The sequence below is a fragment of the Tetrao urogallus genome (genome assembly GCF_951394365.1).
Source record: "Tetrao urogallus genome assembly, chromosome: 10".
NCBI lineage: Eukaryota > Metazoa > Chordata > Aves > Galliformes > Phasianidae > Tetrao > Tetrao urogallus.
This window is the reverse complement of record NC_136823.1, coordinates 8,271,313-8,297,125: the sequence shown is the minus strand read 5'-3', so window position 1 is coordinate 8,297,125 and position 25,813 is coordinate 8,271,313. Positions and strand designations below refer to the sequence as shown.

General features: G+C 34.3%; 1 protein-coding gene across 1 annotated transcript in view; it reads left to right on the top strand.

The window, feature by feature from the left end:
* The window catches only part of ERC2 (ELKS/RAB6-interacting/CAST family member 2), a gene marked incomplete at both ends in the record, with an annotated part of 356,767 nt that overhangs the window by 289,066 nt on the left and 41,888 nt on the right, over window positions 1–25,813 (top strand). Inside the window, one exon of the mRNA XM_079540281.1 lies at window positions 3,349–3,483. Within this exon, the coding sequence (XP_079396407.1) occupies window positions 3,349–3,483 (135 nt within the window). The remainder of the gene's footprint in view (window positions 1–3,348; window positions 3,484–25,813) is intronic.

Below are 25,813 nucleotides of genomic sequence, written 5' to 3'. Positions count from 1 at the left end.
TTAATTAATTTCTTCCTCAAATAAAAATATACCTGACATTTCATCGCCTACTAACCATTAAAAGAATTAGCAAGGGAAGCAGATGGAAGTAATGGCACAGAGTTTTACTTAGAAGGACATGAAAGGGATTTTATTGTTACTCTTAATTTTCTGGATGCCTTCAGTTTTGTTCCTTCTCCAGAAATCCTCCTCATCATCCCTAGAAATCCCAGTTGGAAAAGCTTGAAATCATATCATATTTTTTGCTGTTTAAGTAATAGGTAGCATATCTGGAAAACACAGTTTACTTTTGAAGTACTCTTTGTCTGCAGCCAAAGTAAAAAGAAACAAAATCTGAAAGTCATACCAGTTACCACTGTGAAGTACTAATAAATAGAAAGAAAAAGCTATGAAGAAAAAATATAGATTTAGCATCATTTTAAGAAACAAATAATAAAAAGTCATGTAAATGTATGCACAGTTTGATGAGTGTATGAGTTGAAAGCAAAATCAACTTTTCATTTTTCACTTTTCCATTTCGTATTTGATAAGCATTTTGCCTTCAGAGCAGAACAACTAAAGGAAGCCTACTGCAGCATTAACGCTTTCTTTGTGGATGCTTTACTGCAATCTGGCATCCAAAAGGAGGAAACATTAGAAGTGGTTTATTTATATTTCAGCACCAAATTAGAAAGATGACATCATTCATTTACAGTTCTTATCCCATGACACATCTAATCCCCAACACCTCATTACAAGGGACACTTTTAGGATTGCATATATCATCTTGTTTAACTTTTGCATTCTTTTATGGGATACAGTTGAAAGGTAGGAAATTTAGGGCTGTTCATTGATAAGAAAGTAAACTGATAAAATCTCAGGAGCTTCCCCAAAGAGGCAGAATATTACAGTGTTTACAGTAAGTGGGTTACTATTTATTAATTCTCAGTCTTTTCCACTATTGTTCAAAAGGACTTCCTCTTTAAATATTAAGTCAAACAAGTTAATGGTGTTTCAGGTTGAGTTGGCCATGTGGCAAAATCAGCAAATTCACGACTAAAATTCTACAGGTCAATGCTTTTGTCTTCTTAATTAGGATGGAAAAAATGGAATTATCCCAGCTGTGCAGAAAATAGTGTTTAAAAGTGTGAAATGATACCCCACAGAGTCTGTGCAATTCCTGTTCAAAGGAATCTACCTCTTGACTTATGGATGAAATCTATATTGTAAGAGGCAGGGAAGATGCCCACAGCAAAGGAGCTGCAGTGATGGTTAGAAAGCAACGAACACTGGTTCAAACATACCCATATCCAAACTGTCACTGTTCCTCTGGCTTGTTATTGTGTCTGCAGTAACATGAACTGAGTGCTACTGCCCTCCCGAAATCTGTATATTACTGTTCCCCAATGGTCATCATGTGCATGTAATGAGAAGCATTACAATATTTCAAAACAAAATTAGTTGCAAAGAAGACATTTTAGGATTTTGTGTGATCCCAGTGGCTCATGGTTTTCCTCTCATTACATTTTTTTTGTAGTGCAAATATGTTGTAGTAAGAATATTTGGTCTTCTCTTCTTGCTTTTTTATTTTTCTCTTTTGTTTGTTTGTTTTGTTTGTTTGTTTTTCAAAATCTCTTTTCTACTTCAGCAAAACTAATTAAATTCAAGGAACTTAATTGAAATCTCAGTTTTTACATTTTCTATTAAAGTATATTTACCAGTGAAATTTTCCTAGCAGAAATTTTGGTATAGGATTGTTCTCATAGGAGAATGTATTTACCTGAATTCTTGAAGACTAGTTACAACATATTAGATATAAGCTGCTAGTTATCTCATGGACATTACCAGTTGGAATCCAATTAGGCCTGTTAGCCTAGGAATATACACAAATTAATGCGTGGTGTTTAAAATCACCTGTTCAATTTGGGAATGATCAGTTTGAGCAAAATCTTGGGGTATTGTGCTTTTCAGTGTCCCTCTGTATGTGTCCTGCCACCTTGGGGCACAAGTGGAACTGTGAATTTTTGCAATTGACTTCATACTGCTAAATTTAATGTCAACAGAAAAGTGTTTATTTCCAGTGTATTTCCAATTGTTTGTGCACGACCCACTCAAGTGGTTTCCATGTAGAGAATTGGCACAAAGTAAATAATGGTCTTTCAAGTGCATCTATTCCCAAACAAAATAATTATATCAGGGTTCAGATGAGGTTTTTTTTTTTTTTTTTTTAATATGATATTGAATGTGTTTAGACTTCAATCTTTCCTTCAGCCATCTACATAGTACTAATTGTGTACACCTTGAATAGAATCTTCAGATTTTGACAGAGGTCCCTGAAAGCTCATGGCATTTTCTCCAGGGATTTATCAGTGCAAAAGTAAAACTTGATTAATGGTTAACAAGTTTTCCAGAGACAGCCTTCAGTCCTACTAACAGAAAAAATAAGTGCTGTATACACTGATATTGGGCAATTAGGTAGAAAGATCTTTTTGGTGCCATGAGCAAGGTTTGTGTTATTCTAGTCTATGTATATTATGGTATATAACAATTGTAATAATGATAAAGAGCAAGGATGTATCTTGTTACCACATGGTGATTTTATAATTGTATATATTACATATAATACTTATAATTTTATAATTTTACTTATAATAAAAACTTTTATAATTTTTACTTATAATTTTATAATTTTATTGCTTCTGTATGAAGCAATAACTGAAGCACAGATGTTGTTTTCAAGACCTTTATCTAAGACTTACTTTCATTCTGTGATGTGTGAAGTCCCATAATCACTATTTCCTCTAAGCAACTGTGTATCAACTAGACTTCAGATTCTTTTACCTTACTATTTAGCAGTGTGATCCTTGTTTACAAAAAAAAAAAAAAAAAAGAAAAATTAAGCCAACATTTATTTTTAGCATAGTTGTTCACAATTATGTTGACTTGCCTTGATAGATAACTGTAAATACTTGAAGAATGCTTAATATTCCTGTTTGTGAGATTTTGGAAGTTAATTATCGAAACATAGTAATAAACTGGAAAATAGGCAACTCTTCTAAAATAGTAAATTTAGAAAACTTCAATGTCTTCATTGACACCTGTCGAACATAACATCCTGAATCATGTCCTTTTCTGATTTCTTTGTGTTATTCTGTGTAAGTGAAAACTGAGACAGTTATATTCACATGCTTTGTTATCTTTTTCTATTTGTTTCCTTTTGTTTCTGAGCCAGCAATCCTGACTTCTGTTGTTAGATCCTTGCAGCTACCACCAAAAAAAAGAGTGAACAAAGAGCTAGAATCTTGCCAAACACTGCTAATTAATAAGTTCCAGCATGTATTAAATTCTTTCATTGTCCCTCTTAAACAGACACAAAATAGAATGAAACTAATGGCAGATAACTATGATGATGACCATCACCACTACCACCACCATCACCACCATCACCATCACCGATCTCCTGGGAGGCCACAACACTCCAACCACAGACCCTCTCCAGATCAGGTCAGTCCCTTCTTTTCTATGCTTCGCTTCTATAATTTTACAGTTTTGATATCTCAAGGTGAAACAAATATTCCACAAATAAAACAAGCAATATTAGTGATGTGTTCTTTGAGCAGAAACTAGTAGGTGTGGCATTTGTTTCCAACTCAGAAAGAATCTCAGTGTTATGTCTGGGATCTTATATTTCTCTATCTTTTTAAAAACATTTCACAGATACTTTTTCAGCATTTCAGAATTCAACTTTTTAATTACAAAGGCCTACTTAAATTGATTTCAAAAATATGCAATTTTTGGAGTTTTTGGGAGCTTATTTAAAGTAAATGGAGAAATAATTAGTACTTTAAAACTTATACAGTATTTCCATTTGGTATCTTGTAAACCACTAGTTCTAAGCTGTTTCATGAAAATATTTTTTCATTATTTAAACAATAAAGCTATAAAATAACAGGTATAGATTAAAGGGAAGAGACACATTTTTCACTAGGCACAATAAACAGAATTCCAGAATGTTGTATTGAAAAACTGCTCACGAATCACTCTTTTACTATTAGTCTTCTTTAAGTCCTCTGTTTCAAGACTGTCCTAATAAGATGGTCTCAAAAGATTTATTAATTGAACATGCTAGCTTTGAAATTTTTCCATATAGAAAAAATAATATTCCTAAGTCCAACACTGGTTTGATTTTGTGAATTTCAATATTTATTTATAAATAAGCACAAATTTTGTAAATCAAAACATTTATTTTGAAAATACATAACTCATTTGATTTTGTTGCTATTTTGTAATGTTAATAAGTTGAATGTTAAGGGAAAAGTAAAACACAATTATTAAAATAAATTCATTATCATAGTTTTAAAATGATAATATTTATACAATATTTGTTTGGAATTAAGAGGTAACAATGTTTAATGGTTGATTAGGAATACTGCACTGTCCTTTATAATAGTTCAGTGTTGTTCTTCAGATAATGCTGCAGTTCCTTTGATAGGAAGAAATTTGCTAAGTGTCTAATGTGCAGGCTCAGTACTTTTTGTTTGAGACATCTGAGTGAAGGAGATGCTTTGGCCAAAAATTTTGTTGTTTTGATATTTTTGAAACAGTAAATAGCAGAGCTCTTCTTTCTGGAAAGCTTTAAGACCAGATCCACCAAAAATAACGCATCTGCTTAACTTTCATATTTATATATGGAAAAAAACTCTTTAGTATTATTACAGTTATTACCTATGGTAGGATAGTTAATAGATTTAATAGCATGTTGTCATTATAAAGTATTGAAAGTAATGAAATTTCTTCGTTATTTATTTATCCCAGTGCATTATTTATATTTGCTTTGTTCTATAGGCTTTCCTAATCATCACCTGATTGGTGATTTCTGTCTTAAGTCTGAAATAAATAATTTGAAATTCAGTAAAAAAAAAATTCATTTAGAAGGGAGACTTCACCTGTACTGAGGCCGTATAATGGAGAAGAAAAAAAGAATCTGTATTTCAAACAGTATGAAGCAATGATGGAATACCACTGTAATGAAGTTACATCTAATTCTGGGTAATGCTGGAGGAGAAGCAGGAAGTAATTATTCTGCTCTCTCGAGCACTGGTGAGACTTCATCTGAAAAGCTGTATACAGTTTTGAACACCGTGCTTTAAGAAAGATAGACAAATTGGAAACGGACAAAAGGAGAGCAGTAAGAATGATAGGAGTTTTAGAAAACATGACCTATGAGGAAAGCTTAAAGAACTGGATTTGTTTAGTCTAGGAAGTACTAAGAGCAAGTCATAAGTCTTCTAATATATAAAATGTTGTTGTAAAGAGGACGATGATCAATTGTGTTCCAGTGCCCGTTGGAGAAAGAGTAGGAGTGGCAAAGTATACCAGGAGTAACTAGGTTATTTATTAAAACAAACAAACATAAATAAATAAAAAATAAATAAAAAAAGAAAGAAAAGAACTGCAAACAAACCAAACCAGATTTTTTTTAGGTGTAAGTGTAGCAAATCTGTAAGTCAAAAGAAACATGATCATTCTTCACTACAGATGTAGCAGAAACTCCTTTCTTGCAGATTTTTAAGAACAGGTTACACACATATCTGTTGCACATGATAGTTGATTTATTTCATCTTATATTTGTACACTGGTTGGATGAGGTTTTCTTCTGAGGTACTGCCATCCCTAAATTTCCAGACTCTTTGAGCAGTGGATTAACCTAGCTAATGTTTAATTGTAAAGTAAATAAATAGCAGTTCCACAGCAAAGTCCTTTCTGAAATAAACTTTTGGGAAGCAGCGAAGTCAATGTGTGATTGAATTCAAGTCATTTCTTTAGCTTACATTTTTAAATCGTGGATTTTAATTTTTTCTGTGTTGTATTATTTAGCATTCCAAACAGCACCTTTTTTTGTCCATCACTTTGATTGCCATGTGCCCTGCAAACTTCTGTTTTCCATTCAATAGTGTACTATGCACTATAATAAGAAAACATTTTTTATTTTATGAATAAACAAACAAACAAAAAAAAGGAAGTGGTGAATATTGTAACACAGAGGCCATTTTTGTGGATGTTGGGAAGGATTTTGAAATTTTCTTCAGGAATCTCAGAGAGTAAGAGATAATTTTGAAACAGTTTTCATATTTATGGATTATATTGGAATTTCTAATTTGTGTTGCTACATTTAAGTAAGAAAATACTCGCATGTTAGCATATATGCGTGTAAAAATATTTGCATATTCATTTTAGTACTTGTTAAAATGAGTAAGGTATTTCACTCTTAGAGGTGTAAAGCACTGTGAATCTATACCTGTTTTAAAGATCTTGATGTACTACTTGTTTCTTGGAAGAAAAATACACAGGCATCCTACTTTTAATGTGGTGCTATTTGGTTCAGGTATTGATATTTTCCTTCAGTGGTCATGTTTTCATTATAATTTTTACTCAGTAACAATTGCTATGAAGGGAAAAATGTAAGTTGGAAAGCTTTTGCACCCATATTCACTTATTAATTTACCTGCAAGTTTTACATTTCTTGCTATCTTTGAAACATTTCTTATTGGCATGTATGACAGACCTCTAAGTCCAGAATGGTCTCCATATGAAAAAGTTGCATTTTTTTGCTGTCACTTGTTCAGATTCATGAGTACTTTCCTATGTGGCCCTAGGTTCAAGTTATTGCTTGTGGACTACATAGTATAAAATATGCTTGATTATTTTAATCACAGCTGGCACCTCTACTTAAAAAAAAAAAACATTTGTGTGACAAGGATGTAGTTCAGTTATATACATCCACCAGATCAGGTGCCAAGTTCCCCATCTAGCCTGAATGTGAATACCTCCAGGGATGGGACATCCGCAACTTCTCTGGGGAAACTTGTTCCAGTGCCTCACAAACTTCTGAAGATTTCTTTCTAACATCTAACATAAATGTCAACTCTTTTTGTTTTAAGTCTTCTGCTGTCACTATTGGGCCACACACAAAAAAAAGTCAATCTCCATCTTATTTATAAACTCCCTTTAAGTACTGAAATGCAGCAATGAAGTCTCCCCAGAGCTTTCTCTTCTCCAGGCTGAACAAGCCAAGCACCCTCTGTTTGTCTTCATAGAAGAGATTTTTCTGCCCACTGATCATCTTCACGGCTGCAAATAGGACCTGCTCCAACAGTTCCACATCTTTCTTGTGCTGGGAGCCCCAGACCTGGATGCAGTATTCCAGATGGGGCCTTGTAAGAGCAGAGTGGAAGGGGACAATGCCCTCCCTCGCCCTGCTGGCCACGTCTCTTTTGATGCAGTTCAGGAAGCTGTTGGCTTTCTAGGCTGCACGCACACACGTGCAGACACACACTGCCTCATGTCCAGCTTTTCATCCACCAGAATTCTCAAGTCCTTCTTGTCTGGATTGCTCTCAGTGAGTTCTCCCATCTTTACCTATATCTATCTAGTATTGCCTGACTGAGATGATACACTTTGCACTCAGCCTTGCTGAATCTCAATATGTTCATGTGGGCTCACTTTTTGAGCTTGCCCAGGTCACTTTGGATGGCATGCCTTCTGTCATATCAACTGCACCACTGTAACACCAGTCCAGTGTTGTCTGCAAATCTACTCAGGTTGCACTTGATTGATCATTGGTCATTGATAAAGATATTAAAGACAACTGGTCCCAAATTGGACCCCTGGGGGACATAACTTGTGACTGACCTCCATGTGGACATAGACCCATTGACCACAACCCTCTGGCTGTGACTGTTCAACCAATTCCCCAAGCACTGAATACTCAACCCTTCAAATCCATCTCTCTCCAATTTAGAGATTAAGATGTAATATGGGACTATGTCAAAGGTCTTGCAGAAATCTAGAAAGATGTCATCACTTGCTCTTCCTTTGTCCACTGATGCAATCACTCCTTTGTAGAAGGCCTTCTAGGTGCAAAGATAAGTCTCACTGGTCTTACATTCTCCTTGTCTTTCTTTCTATCCTCCTTAAAAAATGGGAGAATTTGATACAGCACCTACACAGTGGAAGACTAAAGATATGAGATTCAAAAAATTTTCATAATTGGAGACTTTATTGCCAATCCTAATGACAATAAGAGCTGTCAAATCTTCTTACTGCTCATAGATCTGGAGATTTTGAGATGCATAAAATGAAAAATGTTTCTCATTTCATAATGTTTCCTGAATTCCCAAACTGTAATTGAATCAAAATTGTATGTTTTATTCCATGGTCACCAAGGCTACAAGTACATTTTAATTTTGTTTTATGATGAGAGATGATATTCTCATAAAAAAGACATGGATTTTGAGAAAAGATGAATATAATAGGGTGTACCATAAGGCTGGAGGAGTTGGCTCCTTTCCAGAAAGTTGGTGCTGCTCTCAAAAGGTATAACTGGGGATGGAATATCATATGGTTGTGCAAGCATATAGCATGTTCTTTTACATCTTTTATCCCATCTGGCTACATAGAGATTGTGGTCATATCTAAAACATTTTTGATGGCCCTTCTATGAGGCAGTAGTGTTTTAGAATTAGGTTATCTCCAATTCATCATCATGATTTTCATTACTCTGAAATCTCGCAAAGAAGTACAAAAAGAAAAGTCCTTCTCTTTAGGATAGTGATGAGTCAGAGTGTATCCATGAAGTTTCCATTAATGCCTTTCTCCAGAAAGAAAATCAACTTACTTCTATAGAACCATCTAGCTGACATCTTAGTATTGAATCCAGTTAGGTTTTTAAATATGATGGTAGTTTCATTAATTTGAGAAAAGAAATTTAATGCAGTAATGCATGAAAATTAACAGTGTAATGATGTAAAATAGTAGCATGCCACCAAAAGTAACTTCTTGAAGAAGACTATAGGTTCTTGAAAAGTTATAGAGTTGTGAAGTGGTGACTGATTTTGACAACAAGATATCAGCTGGAACTACTAAATATTCTTGGAGCTGCTGGAAGAAAATGTGGAAAACACCAAACAGTTCAGATGGGATTTTGTTAGAGCGGTATCACTTTGAAATCAGAGCCATAATATAGTCAAACAATTATTATTTTGGTGTCTGGATCCTGATCTGCAAATTACCATGTAGATCCATGTATAATTTTAAAGGAAAAGTAGTACATGCTACTTTGTGTATTTTGGCAGTTCTGGCCATTAGCATAATGCCTTATATTCTGTGGCAATACTGGAAAGCTGCCAACCTGAAACTCCTGAATAGGCCTCAAGAATGTTGAAACTGGGATTTGTCTTTAAAAAACAAACAACACAATTTTAGAAGGAGAATAAACAGAAAACAAAACAGATTATTTCAGCTCACTCAAATAACCATGGCTATTTGAAAACTGCAATTTTCAGATTTCATTAGCCTGTGAATAGGACGCTCAATCTCAGCAGAACTGTAATGTCTGGAAACCTGAAGTACCAAGTCTGGGGAGTTTTCTGCTACATTAAAAATTAGTCTTTCAGTTGTTCAGGAAAGTAGGAAAATATATATATATATATATATATATATATATATATATATTTTATATATTTTATAGATATTTTATTGCATTAAACATCACGTGATATGGGTGTTTAATTCACTAAATTGGAATTATTGGCTCCATCTCTGACCCCAGATTTTGTTTAACATTCTGTATGTTTCTTTATCCTGTATGCTTACATGTTGTATTTGGGCAGGTGTGAGCTTGTTCTTGTCTGTTCACTAAATGTACGTGAACTTGTTCTGCTGGTACCTCAGGCTGCAAGGAAGCACGCAATTGCATTAACACAGTGCTGAGCCTGCACTAAGCTCATTAGAGTCACATGGATTTATTTAATTTAGGAATTCGGGCAGGGCAAGGTTTTCTTGTCGGTACATATAGAATAAACAATCCTAGGCATATCCACTGTAAATAACTGGCATTGTGCTGAATTAATTACTGCTTTGAGATCTAAGGAGTGCAATGCAAATTAGTCACATAAATACTTTCATATTTTAAAGTATTTCCTCTAATTTTTCATCTTTGCTATGCATATTGTCCCTCTGGAACACAGAACTTGTGATCATGTCATGGGTTGTTCAGACTTGTTGAATTAAATACAATAAAATGCTATTTATATAATGGTCACCATTAAATACTCAATTTTCCTATTAAATTGTATGCAGTTATAACAGCTATATTGCTTATTATAAACATGCTACTAAATGGCAAATGCTTCTCTTCTAATGAGGATGTAATTTCTGCCTAGCATTTTCCAGAAGCCAGTAAGTCTTATCATATGCTTATTTCAGTAGATGCAGACAATTTTTCCTGCCTCTGATGTCTATCTAACTATTTCTATCTAGTCCAACCTAAAAGGAAAACTAGAGTGGTCTTCCACAGAAACTTCCAGCCCAGATTTTGAGGATAAGGAGAATGCTTGCATACCTGCATTTCTTTATAGATCACACAGTAGCTGTGATGGAACAAAACAAGAAGGCTTGAAATGTGAGAATCCGTTCTGAGCTGGAATTTCTCTTGTAAGGTTTCTCTAGTTCTAGAGTTTGGTATACTACCATCTTGCAGTTATAAACGTGCTTAAATTTTCTCATTTTATTTAATTAAAAATCAATATCAATATGTAATAATTATTAGTGTTTTTGTTATTCCTACCTCTTAATTTTAATTATACTGTAACCAGATGACTTTTCATATACCTTTTAATTATATTTAATTTGTAATTTGACTACAGGGCCTGATAAACCGAAGCTGTATTGAAAGTAATAAGTAGAGCATAGGTTTTGCTGTCTATGATACCTCAAGGAGATGGATTTTGTATATTGAAAAGTTATACCTCTCCTTTGCTTACAGAAATGAATTTATTTTATGTTTTGAGGTTTAATGAATGTGATATAAATGTATACATACTGCTCGGTGTGTATATTTATATATATCTATATTTATATGTTAGCTTTGCAGTCTTTTCCACATATGGAAGAATTTTTTGAGATCATGTTTAGCTGTAGAAACCTCTCCCCCTCACTTCCCCTCAATGTGTGTGTTAGAATATACAACACTTATATAGAGGTTTACATTTATCTTATATTCCTTACTAGAAAAATTAGCTGCCACCATCATAGTCTAAAATAGGTCTTTAGACCAGCTGAGAGAGCCAAAAATGCATTTCTGGGAGACAGTAACTTGATAACAGAAGTTGCATATCTGGCACTGGTTACTTAAGTGAGATAACATGTCACAGGCTTTCACTACAAAGGGGACCATAAATTTTTGCATTGCAAATCTGATTTCACGGGCCACTTCTTGTAAGAAGCATTGGGTTTCTGCTTCATCTAGTGATAAAGCTTTAAAATGCATGAGTATCTGGTAAAACATCTTATTCATGTTAATGCTAGTCTGGGTGTTGTAAAGAAACAACCTTTTGCCTACCCTCATTGCCAGTATTTGTGTTTGATTATACCCTAATTATATACAAATAAAATAAATGGTGACATGAGTTTTATGGCAAATTTCATAACTGGAAGATGTACAGTTTATTGAGATCCCTTCTTATATGATTTGAAAATAAGCCTGTAACATAAATCCATATTACTGAAGCAATTTTAAAGATTCAGTTATCTATTTGAATATAGAAATGAAACATGAAATAAAGAGCTTCTGAAACTTTACACATTCTCTTACGTGAATCCACTGTTAGCCTTTCTTCTTTCCAGTTTCAGGCTTAGTGCATCAAATCATTCATGTACAAAACTTTTCTGTAGTCAATTGTTCCGTGTATGGGGAGTCCATGAGAGGAGTCTTTAGTGATGTTTGCTCCTGTATATTCCCTACAAATTGAGTATCACATGAAAGTCTCTCTAAGCTCTAAAGGATTCTGATTTTAGAATAAGTTCTTGAATGGAATGAAATATCATTACTTAGCAGGTAGATTTCTATGTTTCAAATGAAAATTAATATTTGCAAATGTAATTGTTTGCTGTAAGTAACACAGTTTCACATCCAGAGCCAGTAGTTACATGTTTAATGACCCATTAACAGTCACAGATAATAAAGAGAAAAGGGTAAATCAGTCATCAGAAAGTTAGTTCAAGAGATGAGCGGGTTATCAAGGGATTTATTTAACCCAAGTTAAGACATTAATTCGTAGCATGCCGGCACATGAAAGGATAATGTGATGAGCCTTGTCAGAAGGGTCTTCTATGTGCGGGAAGAGAGCCAGCAAAGCTTAGCTCATCAGATTTTTAATGTTGTCTGTGTTGCAAAAGGTTCTGTCTAAAAGAAGATCAGGATTTATGATTTTTTTTTTTTTAATTTATTTACAGAATTGGTTTCACAAAATATTTGCATGCTGCAAATGTGAGGGGATGTGTGCAATACTTCAGTTTCACAGAAGTATTTTCTGTTTGTTTTTTGAATCAAATCCACTGTCTTATTCAGGTAACCAAATTTTAAACAACAGCAGGCCTCACAGTAATACAGTTTTCCAGTCTTTGAATGCATCTATGTTAGAGTTCTAGTTATGATCAAGACTTCATACTTGAAGGAAATCTCCTGATCTCCACTTACTGCACTGCGGTTTGTATCCAGAAATTGTGTTGGAGTGGACGCACTGAATTCCTTTTTGATGAAGTATAGCTGAAAGATGCATTCCAGGATGTCACCCAGTACAACTCAGTGCTAATGGGAATTCATTTTTGGAGATGGAGCCAAATTAAGCCAGATTACCTCCACAAGATATGTATATTATACAGATACCATTTTTCAGTAGCAGTTATACTGCTCTATAAATCTGTTGCTACTTCAACACAGAGATTATAATTAATTTGCGTTCATGAGTAATAAAGAGTATGCTATATGCAGGGTAGATATGAATAGGCATATAATTTCTGGCATCTGATATATTTAAATTTGTTAGACATACTTGAACACGTAGATGATAATTAAAATTATCCTTTGTTTCTAACCCGATGAATAATGTAGGTCATTTTATCTGAAGGCCACTGTCTCAAATTTTCTGCTCAATCTAATGAACCTTAAAGAACTGAAGGCTGAGAAATATGCTTTCAAAACTTATATTAAGATATACTTTAATATTAAAGCAGAATATCAAAACAGAAGAAATCTTTAAACAAGCTTTTGACATCTTTGTGTAGTGTTTTCTAAGCACTGTTCATCTTGCTATACTGAAGGCAGCTGAATTTTTGACATTAGGTTTTGTGGTAATTGGAGAACAGTAAGCCTTATTTAGTGACAACAGATATTTCCTTTTAAGATACTGAGAAACTATGAAAGGAGAAGAGACTAGCATAATGATGATCAGTGAATTAATAATCTAGGAATAGTCAGTTTGCAAAGGCTTTCATACCACTGTACTCCACATAAATATATGAGACTTGGGTGTCAGTTCTAAAAATACAAGGCAATTGATAACTTAATTATTTTGAATTCATTACAATTTTGTAATAGTTAATCATGTATACTAGTTTATCAATTCAAAGAGTATTTCTTGATTTTTTTCACCTTCGTGCATGTTTCTAAATCAGATGTTGCTTTGCAGTTTCTGTCACTGGGTTGCTATTCTTGACCCTATAAACCAATGAAAGATCCAAGTTTAAAAAGCAGTTAATGTACACAAACATTAATCAAAAAATGCTTGATTATAGTTTATTGTTTGAAAGAGCCATAGATTAATGATTCTGTAGGATACACACTGATATGAAAGACTAAGCATTCTCCTGGAAGCCTCTGATCCAATATTAATAAATGATAAGGCATAAACGCAGCTTTTATTTTGCTTCATTTTATGCAAGGAGTGAAAAAATAGTAATGAACATCATTTGTCTCAGAACATCAGTGGAGACCAAACTTCAGCTTCTTTTTAGAGCAGTTTGCTTATAAAAACAATACTACTTATGTGCCTTTTTTTCCAGAACATTTGGGTAGTTGTGCAGAAAAATCTCTACAGTGTTAGCTCTAAAATAATTTACACCATTAAATATTCCCAAAATGTTACAGGCAGAATAATGACAAGAATAGTTGAGAGTCTTATGTCTTTTATCCCATTCATTGCAAGGAGATAGTCCTTGAAAACAACTTGACTGCCTAACAGGAAATCAATGAGTTTGTTAAATAGCCCTTGCAGATCTTATATTTGTACATTCTGTTTTCTATTACATTAAAAATTGACAGTACATACTATAAAATTATCTCCCTTTTTTTAAATGAAAATGAAAGCTGACATTCTCTCACAGCTACAGGAATTTTATTTTTTTACTGAACTCTGTAATCAAGCATCCAGTATTTTTAGGTTAGCATTACCTGGCACAAATACGTGACATAATTATCTGAACAATAATAGAGCATGTAATAGGCTTTCTTAATTGAAATAATAAGTTGCTGACCTCTACTTAGGTTAGTGGAAGTCTTAAATGCTATTTTTTTTCTGTAAGTAATTAGTGCGTGAAATCAAAAATGAGTTATGAACAGATTTTCAACGGTAGGCATTAAGTCAGAGCATTCTATAAGTAAAAAAAAAATTAAGACATGACAGTATGTTGAAGCTGGTTTTGGGCTGCTGTTAATGTTCAGAATTTAAAATCCAGTGAGCATTTTGTTCTGGGATTCTTTTACTTTTATTTATTCTTTTTTTCAGTTGTCCATCTAACCAGCTCAGTGTAGATAATAATTCTTTTTTATGAATTTACGAATCAGTAAAATGTATAGAATGAAGAATCAATAAAATGAATCAATAGAATCAATAAAATGTATAGAATGAGATCAGGGCACAGAAATTCTCATTAAAACAGATTTGTATAAGAAAGATGGGAAAGGATTTTTGTTAACTGTATATGTTAAAGATGAAGTGGATCATGATCATAATTTGGATCTGACCACTCAATAATTTCTTCATTAAATCTGTAATTTTTGGGAAATTATTTTGAGTACTGTTAGACACACCTTCTATAACATGTCTTAATATAGAAGTTTCCAGTCATACAAAATTGATGTGCTACTGAAAAATATGTACCATATATCCAGTCTATGTCCTGTACATATCTATCTAGTTTTGTTTGTCTATTTGTTTTTCTTCTCTGCTAAAGAACTTTCTTTTCTGTATGTGTTACTTAATAGTGATCTTTTAATATTTTCTGAATGACCAGATAGGTTGAGTCTCTTGGCTCTCACTGCCAAGCTTAGTTTTGAGTAATTCTGTAGCTGTTTCCTGATCTGGTTAGTCTTTCGAATATTCACAAGACTTATGACACAAACACCAGATGTGCAATTCTAATAATGGTCTCATGCTGCTGCACAGAGATGTAGAACATTTTTTATTTATCTGTATTTGTCCTTGTTCCACATTGTAGTGAAGGTTTATTTTTACCATAAGGCCTTTTAAATATCATTGATTTCAGGTACTGTTTTCTGTCTTCTGAGTTTGCTCTCTATTTTTTTCTAATGATAACACTGTGCAGAGGATTTCAGTCCTATGTGAATGCAGCTGATAACATTTATTCAGCTAATCCCAAATAACTTCATGTTTTGAAGCAGCCTTTCTCAGCCATTTCTACCACACTACGGGACTACAGAATTTGTTTGGGATGAGAATAGGTATCTGCAGGTCGCCTTCATTCTTCAGTAGTATTCTTCTATATGGAGCTAATTTTGCTGACAATGCCTTGGGAGACATAATCGAACACTTTACAGAAATCTCAACATATTTTTTCAAAGCCTGTACCTTATCAAAAAGACTCTATGTAATTAAATGAGATAGAAAGTTATTTTGACAGACCAGTACTCAGTACAAGAATGTTGATTGACATTACCTATGCTCCAGCTTTTAATTTATTGCTTATTGTATATCGGGATCAGCGTCAAACAATATAGTCTGTTATTTCATGTAATGCTCTTTAAAAGTATTTGACAATACTTGATTTTTCATCTTATTTAGAAGTACCAAAAAGAAAATTCACGTGGATAATTGAAGTAAAAATAAATATCTGCTTATTGAAAGAATTGTAATGCACTAAAAAGCCTAACAGCTGAACATAGATAGGAGTCATTTGGAAACGTAATGAGTTGCCCATTTTGTTGATTTCAGCTGTTTTTAAAAGTATCACCACAGATTAACCTAATGTGTTCTGTTAGTGAAATAGGATCAAACCACTCAGAGGAAAAGAAACCCTTCAGTCTTTCTTCAACCTTTACTCTGGGAAAGCCCTTGTGAACTTCAAAGTCAATTCAATTAACATTACTGGGTCTGAAAAGCAGTAACTCCTGCAGAATTCTGGGGGAAGGACTTGTATTTTCACTGAGGCGAATCCAGCTAATTGGATGTTTTGCAGAATCTGTCCCCTTTTTTTCCCAAAAAGAATTAGGAATATTCAGGGCTTACTGCATCTTTGCTTTGTGTTGTAGTTGTGCAGACTGTAGAACCAAGACTTGTTCCAAGTTAACTGTAAAAAAATTTACCTACATTTCTTCTGTGTTAAATGATAGCTAAGTTTATAGTGGACTGTCAGATTTCTTTACTTAATTCAGCAATATGCAAGACATCTATCTTAACATCTGGTTTTTAATAACAGTTGACATCTGGGAGCTCTTTTTTTATTCCAAGAATGGACTAGGAACGGTAGTGATACTGGCACTGTATATTTTCAAGCTAAAATTCCTGTCTGCTTCAATCATAATTAATTACCATTCATTTTATTTAATTTTTAGTTTTAATTAAATGCCAGCAATATGCTACATCAGCTAACTTTCAAAGTTTTGAAACTACAGAATACCTTTTTTTCCTTTTTTTTTTTTTTTTTTTTTTAAACAAGGAGTTAATTTTAAGGATACCTAAAATGATAAGATTTTTTTTTTTATTTTGAAATGCTGAGTTAAACACGACACATGGTGCACCTCTGTTCTAGGAGCTTGGTATCACATCAGCATTTGGCACACTGTAACTACATCAAGATATATGCACTGACGTCTGTGTGTGCATCATTGTAAAATATGTACTCTTCAGTAAGCACATCCAGGGAAGGATGTTTTACTCTTGATTTAGTTCATGTTTTTCGTTTCCTTTTTAACTTCAACTTTATAATGAATGTAAAATATTTCTTTCTCCCTTGAGTATATCTACAGTAAAAATAGTCCCCTTATTTAAAAACAATACATAAAGTTGCTGTGATTTTTTGTACTTGTCATTTATGTGAACTAACATAAAAACTGTGAATGAATGAGTGATGTTAATGATGAAAAAATGGAATAAAGGATAAAAACTGTCTGTAAACAATGTGCAGAGTTTAAGATTTGCTTAAAAGATAGATTTAATTAACAGCATATTAGACTTCACTAACAACAGATTTTTCTAATTCTATAGCAGTTTCTGTTTCTTTCAACCAAACAAAATGTAAGACAATTTGATTATAGTAATTACTTCTTTATTTACTTACAAGGTTTAATCTGTTTCTGCTGTCATTGTTGGTTTGAATTGCGTGCAGTTAAAAAATAGATAATCTTTTAATATTTAATCTCATAATCTACATCCTACACACTGTCTTAACTGGGTGGGAAAAATGTTTAAGTCATTGTTTTTGGTTGCTATAGATGCAAATTCTTGTTTATTAACACAGATTTGTTCATTTGCTTTCACTGGCTTACGTTAAAAAAATATGTTTTAACAGGCAAGAACAGTGTCTTTTATGTGCACTAAAGTAACTAACCTTTTCTTCTTTCATTCCAATGCTAACATCTCTGTGCATCTTCTAATGTCTGGCACACAGGATGATGAGGAGGGTATATGGGCATAGCCGTTCCTATAAACCAAAGTTCCAGTTTTATTTTGAGGGGTGAGAAACTCTTTTCTATCTCTTTCAAGTTGCATTCTACTTTGTATTGTTTTATTTTATACTGCATGGAGCTGTATGTTACTCAACAAGTGTGTTTGTGAGCCTTGTAAAAGTGTTTTCTCCTCTGCAATGAAATGATGAGAAATTATGATGTGTAATGGTCTAATTGTTTAACCTTTTCATACCCTGTTTTGGTTAAAGATGTTGGCAGGTCTGAAACTTTAAGGGAAGTATATTTGTCTCTGCAGCTGACAAAATAATTCCGTGTTTGATAAATGAGAATTTCTTTAAACTGGTATTAATCTGCTGTATCATCTTGAAAATCCCTGTAAGAACACTGCAATATCTTTTCAGAATTAATATGAAAGTTTGCTACTTAAGAAAATTTGCCACAGAATAAGGGTACGATTTTAATGGAATAAAGCTTGTAGTATGTATGGAAAAAAATATTAAGTTAAAACGTTTAGTTGAAATTCCAATGTAAGCAGCAAAGGCTTAATAAGAAAAGTACGACCTTTTTATTAATTATGAACATGCATACATTAACTTGACAGTGATGTTTAAAAGTAAGAAGTTGCAGCTTATTTTGTCTCTTTCAAGTGTGAGTAAATGCTGCATGGTCACTTTGTCTCAGTTATTGATCAGTGCATGTCCACTCTCCTGGTGCTCACCTCTGGGCTGTCAGTAATCTGCTGCAGCTCACAATTGTTGTGGGTCCTTAACAATGCCAAGGACAGCACAAGAGTACCAGGTGTGGTGCTTCCCTCCTACAAAACAGTCTCTTGACACTTCCACTTACTGGAACAATTCTATGAGCAGTGGGACTGTTCATAGGAGCAAAATCTACTCACATTAGTGAAGATTAACGTGCAAGTGACTAACGTGTTATTAAAACTGTCATACTTTACTCTTTATATTGCTTTGGCCTCTGTCACCCCAAGCAGAAGACTGTATGATTTGTTTTGCTTCTACTGATGTTATAAGCCATGCTACAAGCCACTCAAATTACATGACAGGAATAAAATTTCCAAAGTCATTTTTGTTCTTATTGGTAAGCTGCTGAAAATTTTTATCACAGAGAAATTTAATATTTGGCAACTGTGAAATAAACAAATGGGTGTGATGCCATTAACAGCTTCAACATGAAGAAGAAAGAAGGCTTGGTTTATCAGAGTATTATTATAAACCTTTTTTTTTGTTTGTTTGTTTGTTTTATACTTTCTGATTTTGTTTTAAACGGCAGTCTCATACAGGTTTTATGCACAGATAGTCTCTGAGCATGGACACACACAGAATCATAGAGTCATGGAATTGTTGGAAGGGTCCCTTAAAGGCCATATGGTCCAACCCCTTTACTTTCTTCTTTCTTGAAATTAAGCAGCCATGAAACAAGTCTGGAATTGTTCTTTTTCACATAAGAAATGTGAAAAAGGTTTATGGGTATTCTTAGTGTTGTGTTTTAAGCAATTAGCAAATTCTGTTAACACAGCTGCGTGATATTTTAATGACAGCTTATGGTGCTTTTTAACAGTAATTTAATTTTCAGCCGTTTGCCATCATCATTCATTTGTTTGGGTGTGGAGAGTAAATCTTTGTTTATTTTCCTGATCCGTACATATTTCCAATTTAAAAACAGAAGTTTCTCTCTGACTCTTCTGTTCTGATATGTGCAGAATTTATCTGGTATCTCTGTATACCTGGCCCTTGACAAATACATTCTCTACTGTTTCTTTTCAAGCAGAGGAGACTTGCAGAGGCTGTGCAGCCCACAGCTGATGGGAGGCAGAGCTTCTCCTCTGCCTTGTGCTGATGGGCAGACCTGTCCCTGAGCCAGAGCAGCATCCCTAGTGTGGGAGTGGCTGTCACAGGGTGAGAATTCACAACACAGTTCAGAGGGTGGTGACACAATGGAACAGGTTGCCCATGGAGGTTGTAGATGCCCCATCCCTGGAGACATTCAAGGCCAGGCTGGATGTGGCTCTGGGCAGTCTGGTCTGGTGATTCTGGCGGTTGGTGACCCTGTACATAAGCAGGAGGGTTGAAACTAGATGATCATCATGGTCCTTTTCAACCTCTTTTTTTGGGAAAAAAGGAACATTAGATCAGAAACATATACAAAGTTTCGTGAAGTGATTCATTTTTTTAAGAGAGATAATTAGAGAGAGACAAGATCATAATGTATTTTTGTAGTGATTCTAGATGACATCCTCACCTCATATAAATCCTTTTGAGTATGTTCAAATGTTCTGTACAGATGGCTGTATCAGACACTGCCTCATTTTGCTGCATGAATACTCAGATCTGCATTCTGGCCAAAACACCCCTGGAACAAAGCCAGTGCCCTCCCATTGCTCTGCCTCTGAGTGGTGCCAGAGAATTAACTTTACACATTTCATATTGTGAAAATATACTCCCAAGGCTTTTCTTAGAATGGTATATTAACAATGGGGAGAGATTTGCATGCAACAGATGCTCTGTGGCTTGACTGTGTCTTCCCTTTCTACTTTTTGTATACGAGAAGTAATGTTTTAATATGCTTTACCTTTTGGTTAGGCATAGCTTGGTCAGGCAGATGGATTTGGATGATCTTTGATGGTCCTTTCTATCTGAGCTATTCTAGTCAGTCAGGTTTTCTTCTCTTTTTTTTTTCTTTTCTTCACAGTTGGGAGAAGTATCAATAAATGTGATCTATTATTCTCTCAAGGAAAGGTAGAAGAAAAATCTTAATTTGTCCCACATTCGTTAGGGACTTCCTTTGCCAAATTTTGCTTTGATTGTCAAAAAGTAAGAAGAGAGCTTCTGCAGCCTTTAGATATTGTTTTCTATCTATTCTCACAGTAATCCCTGTTAACACTTTAAGATTTAACAAATTAATTTTCAAAACACCATTTTAAAATAAAGTTGTTGTAATAATGTTGAGCATTTCAGTTTGTTTTGATTATCTTTCCACTGTGATAATCTTACTAAGCCTAACCTCTGTATACCTATTGATATACACCTATTGATTGTACAGCTTAGTTTAGATATTGACTCTTCTTGCCCTGAAGGTTCATGTGAGGTGTTTTGTTGTTGTTTTTAATGTAGTGGATTGTTTGCATGCAGCTTTTTCAGTTTCCGTTCAGCACACTGTAAATATTTGCCATTCATATTTTTGAACTCTTGCTACCTTATAATTATACACTCAGACTATATTTTTAAAGCAGGCGTGAGATTCTGTTGTTGATATTTTCAGGTAATTATAGATTTCTTTTTTTTTTTTTTTATTTTTTTTTTTATTTTTAATTTTTTGGTGGAAGTTGGCCTCTTTAGTTACAAATGGAATAGATACATTATTTTTAAAGTTAAGTTGTAAAATGTCATTTTCCCTTCCGGTTACTTTATTTCCATGTTTTGCTACAGAAATAGCAGCCTCAAAAATTTCTGGGAATGTTTTCAGTTAAGGTGTGGTAGAAGTAACTGTTACTTTCTATCTTTCATTCACCTTTTGTGTTGCAAATTGCCAGAAAATAGCTATAATCTGGCATTTTCCATTTACTAGACAGGCTGTAGGCTGCTAGCTAGTTTGTATGGTGCTCTGAAGTGTTAATCTAATTCTTCTTGAGACTATAATTGTTCTTCATTTTGTTTCAGAGAACAGGAAATATATAGGTGCATGAAACATTAATTCCATTAACTCCGTGTAATTGGCCAAGGATAAGCTTAGATAAGCCTGTTTCTAAGTGATAAGCCACTTGATTAGAAGTGCTGTGTGAGTCCGCTGTTGCCAAAGCCTGGCTCAGTTCTTTGTCTGCATAAACAGCTGTGAATCCAGGGCAGGCTGATGGTCAGGTGTGGAGAATAAATTCTGGCTGTTATTCCCCATACCCTTAAGCCTGAGTAGACTGCTATCCACTAATATTTTTACCATCTGGAATCTTATTTCATTTCAACTAAGTTTGTTAAATGGTTAAAGGATGTAAAGTGTAATTAAGGATGTAAAGTGTAATGTAAAGTGTAATTAAGGTCCCAGAAACTTTCAGAAAAAGGAGCTGCTAAGCAGATGAGACATCATGATGTTCAAACATGAGAAAAGCTGCAGTTTAAACATATAGAAGCCACAGAATTCGTGTGAGGGGGCTGTTGTGTGCAGCCCGGTCATGGGAAAAGCTTTGGGCAGATCTTGCATCTTTTTAGATATCAGAAGCAATCAGCTCTGAGACATAAACCTCCTTTCTTCCACTGCTTGGTACTTGCAGCTTGTAGGAAAGATGAGTGCTGTAAGAGGTGGCTTTTCAAATTTTATGTTTTGTCTGTTGCTCTGATGTTCATGTATTGATCAATACTTGATTTAGAACAGAATTTTAGCTTGAGAATTATTTCTTTTTTAATTTGGGGAAAAAAATCAAATGATGGTATCTTCTGTATCTGCTTTGAGCTTTGGCTATATCTGGTTTGGAAGTTTTGAATTTGTGCATTTCGGAGCAACCAAAGAGAATCTTCTGATCTAAGAACTTGAATTAAAAAAATGCCTGAAATATCAAAATGTTTTGAGTTTGAACTTTTTTTTTGTTTCAATACTAGTTTTGTAGTGCTATTAGTGTTCTTTTAGGTACCATGCAGATGGTATCCATGGAATCAAAAGTAGTACCCCACTTAGGTAAGGACAGTGCAGGCTGGTCCTCTAATTTTGCTTAACAAACAAGTTTAAAACCACAGAAGTTTTTTTTAAACTTCGTCAGTACTCAAATACAAGGGAAGAATGACATGAAATGATGGAGCTGTGTGGGGGCAGGATGATAATGTGTGGTAAGAGAGCCTATTGCTCACCAAGGAACAGACCATAATTAGGGAGATCTCAGTGGCCAGAAATCTGGTAGCACGTGTAGCTGCACTGGCTGGGACTTATTAGAAAAAGGATCCCTTACCCTTACAGAAGGAAGCAAAGAAAATCAGAAGGTGATGATAACTTTTAAGTATTAAGCCGATACAGCAGTCTGCCGTGGGTAACTGAATCCACATGACTTTCAGAAAGTAAGATTCGTGGCACAGCTGAAGTGTGCAGCTAGAAGGAAAGTGCTTGGTTTTTTGTGTTCCTCTTCCCACCACTGAAGTACGGCAGACCTGAGAAAAACAATTAGGGCTTTTGTCCTTGTGTGTCTGTAACACAAATCAACACAAAAATCATTATTACGGTATCAGGTTTGTACAGTAACATAGGCTTTATTCTTGTCAGATATGAAGTAAGGTTGATGCTTTAAAAGATGTTTAGGAGTGTTTGGACCAGTTTATTGATTGTTATATCCTTAGAACTGAGTTCACTTCACTACTGAGTTAACCTGAAACAGAAGGTCTGAAGCTTGTGCCTGGTGGCAAACAGAAGGTAATATTTTTGCAATCATAAAGCTTCTGAATGTAAAGCCTGTAATTTTAAACCTTTGCCTTAGTAGGCCTGATGGAGTCAGTCTTAGGAAGACATCAGTGTCATTGAGTAAAAAGTAAAAAGCCTTCCAAGCAGAAACAGTAAAGGATAGGTGGAAGAGTAAAGCTTCTCAGTTATTGCGCTGGCAAATATTTACTGTTCACTTCTAATTATTGAATGTGTTCTGTATGTGTTTACAGGGACAATGAGGAGAAGGCTGTTTTAAAACAAATGTGGTGCCTGGCTTTGTCTTTGTGAAGATGTGGCGAACAGCTTTCTCTCACAGCGTCCTTGCTAATAGCAATATAAAGCATAACAGCATTTGGTCACACAGCTATATAAGGACATGTTTAAAGACACTAACAATCAGCCATTGTTCTGCTTTATATTTCCATTATTTTAAGTCAAGATTTTTGTAAATCTTTTGTGTTTTTTAATGTTTGCATATTCTGTGTAGCTTGTTTTGGAAAAAAACACATTGACTTTGAAATGAGTCTCAGTAGCATGCAAAGCAATGGAAAAATAAGGAGCATGATGGTTTGCAGTCTTCATTTTAATTCTCTAATAGAAAATGCTAGCTCTATGCTTAATTAGCATAATTGGGATGTTGCTACATTGACTGGAGCCCAAGGGCATTTTGCATTTGTGATTTCTAGACATGATTCTTGTGTTACTGTAACTTGGTTTTTACTGAACAAAAGAGGAACCTCCAAGGAATGCTAACATTGCCAAATGTGGACAGATTTGTGACTAGTGTTCTTTCTTGTTAAAATATTTTTATTCATAATGTAAGATCCTGAAGGTTTTTATTTTAACTAAAAATGTAAAAGTTTTTTTTGCCCTGTTTTGTATGTTTTGTTTTTTTTTTTAAGGGTGCCATTACTGCTACTACTATTTTCAGATACTAATTGTCCGCAGTTTAAGACAGGATTTTCATTAAAAGTAAATGCCAATTTATTTAGCTGTGCTTATTTGGTTATTCATTATAGCTTATATGCTGGAAATAAGTGACAAATGTGAAACTTCTTTGTTTCATATTAAGTGGACGATTAGTGGAGAAAATCAGCATTTTCTTTTGGAAAAAAAAGCAAAATATCAAATCCAATTTCTTAATTTTGTTACAACATGCTTTGGCCAAATACATTACAGAGTTAAGGTCAGAAGTTGAAGCCTTGGACATACTGAAATCAGTGGTTCTTGTTATTTATTTCAATACTGTTAAATTGTTACTCAGATTGTCAGAATAGTTTCTTTCCTTGAATTTCTTCATGGCCTGAGTTGGAAAACATCTGTGGAAATATATACGCATATATATGCATTTTCAAAGAGACTTGCACAAACTAGATGTCTTTTATTTTACTCTGACAGGCATTTATCTTATCTTATCCTTGGTATTTATGAGACACCAAATCACCCTCATGCCTAGCTAGAGAACTTTATTTTATAAATTCAAAAGTTTTTTGTCTGTCACTTGTATGTTAGCTGTGTGAGTGAGGCCATTCTGTCTGAACTTTGGCCTCAGCTTCTTCAGTGCAGGTGCAGAAGATGTGCAAACAGACTGAAAATGGAGCTGATGAACACAACTTCAAAGCTTTTCATGTAGTCAGCCTAAAGACAATAATCACAGGACCTGCAATCATCAGTCTTGATCTTTTTTACTCTTCCACAATAAAAATAAATAACATATTTGGACAATTTTTAACACTGTAGAATGTGAGAAAAGGTAAAAGAAGTGTAAAATATGTGAGGTAAAGGTGAAGTATGTGAAATACCAGCTAAACTTTGTTTCAGGAGTTATAGTTTTTTAAACAGGAGTTGGTTATCACTGACTTCATGATGAAAGAGAGAATCGAATAATCTAGACACAGTTTGAAATCTGAAGATGAGCCAACATCTTGAAAAAAGTACTGAAACTTTGCTTCACAGAATTGCATTTTGTTGGATTGTAGTTCTATAAATATTCATGTGAACATGTAAAATTACTATTCATCTTCAAGTTAGTGAGTTTTGAGCAGTTATTTTTAAATATTAGAGTAGGTAAACGTGAGACTGTCTGCACAGCATTCCTTCTGGCAGGATGTTTCTGCTGGAAGCAGACTCAAAAGACCTTACAAAAGCTCACATAGTCTAAACTTTTAAAGGTTTAGATTACCTTTACCATATTTAATGCTAAAATACAAGGTAATACCTAACAATTAAAAAATACCATTTGTCATTGCATGTTTCTTGACTTCCTCAAGGAAAGGCTTTGATAGGTGATGGCTGTTATCACAGTCATTGAGTCCTACCAGCCACAGAGCCCAAAGCCACTTTTGAGGCACTTCTCTGATTCATGCTTCATGTCATCCTGATGATGGTTTCTAATGCTGATTTTCAGATCACATACATGCAGTAAATGAAGCATCCCTACAGCTTCTACTGGGCATGGTGGCGAGAGCTCAAACAGAGCAGGCAGGTGCACTGAAACATTTGGCTCTTTCAGGAGCTGTGTGCTATTTTCACTGACGTTCTCTTTTTCTGCAAAAAAAAAAAAAAGGAAAAAAAAAAAGCACTGGTCTATATAGGATTGTCCAGAGGCTTGAATTTGGGCTACTTATCAGTGACTGGACCATGATAATTTATAAC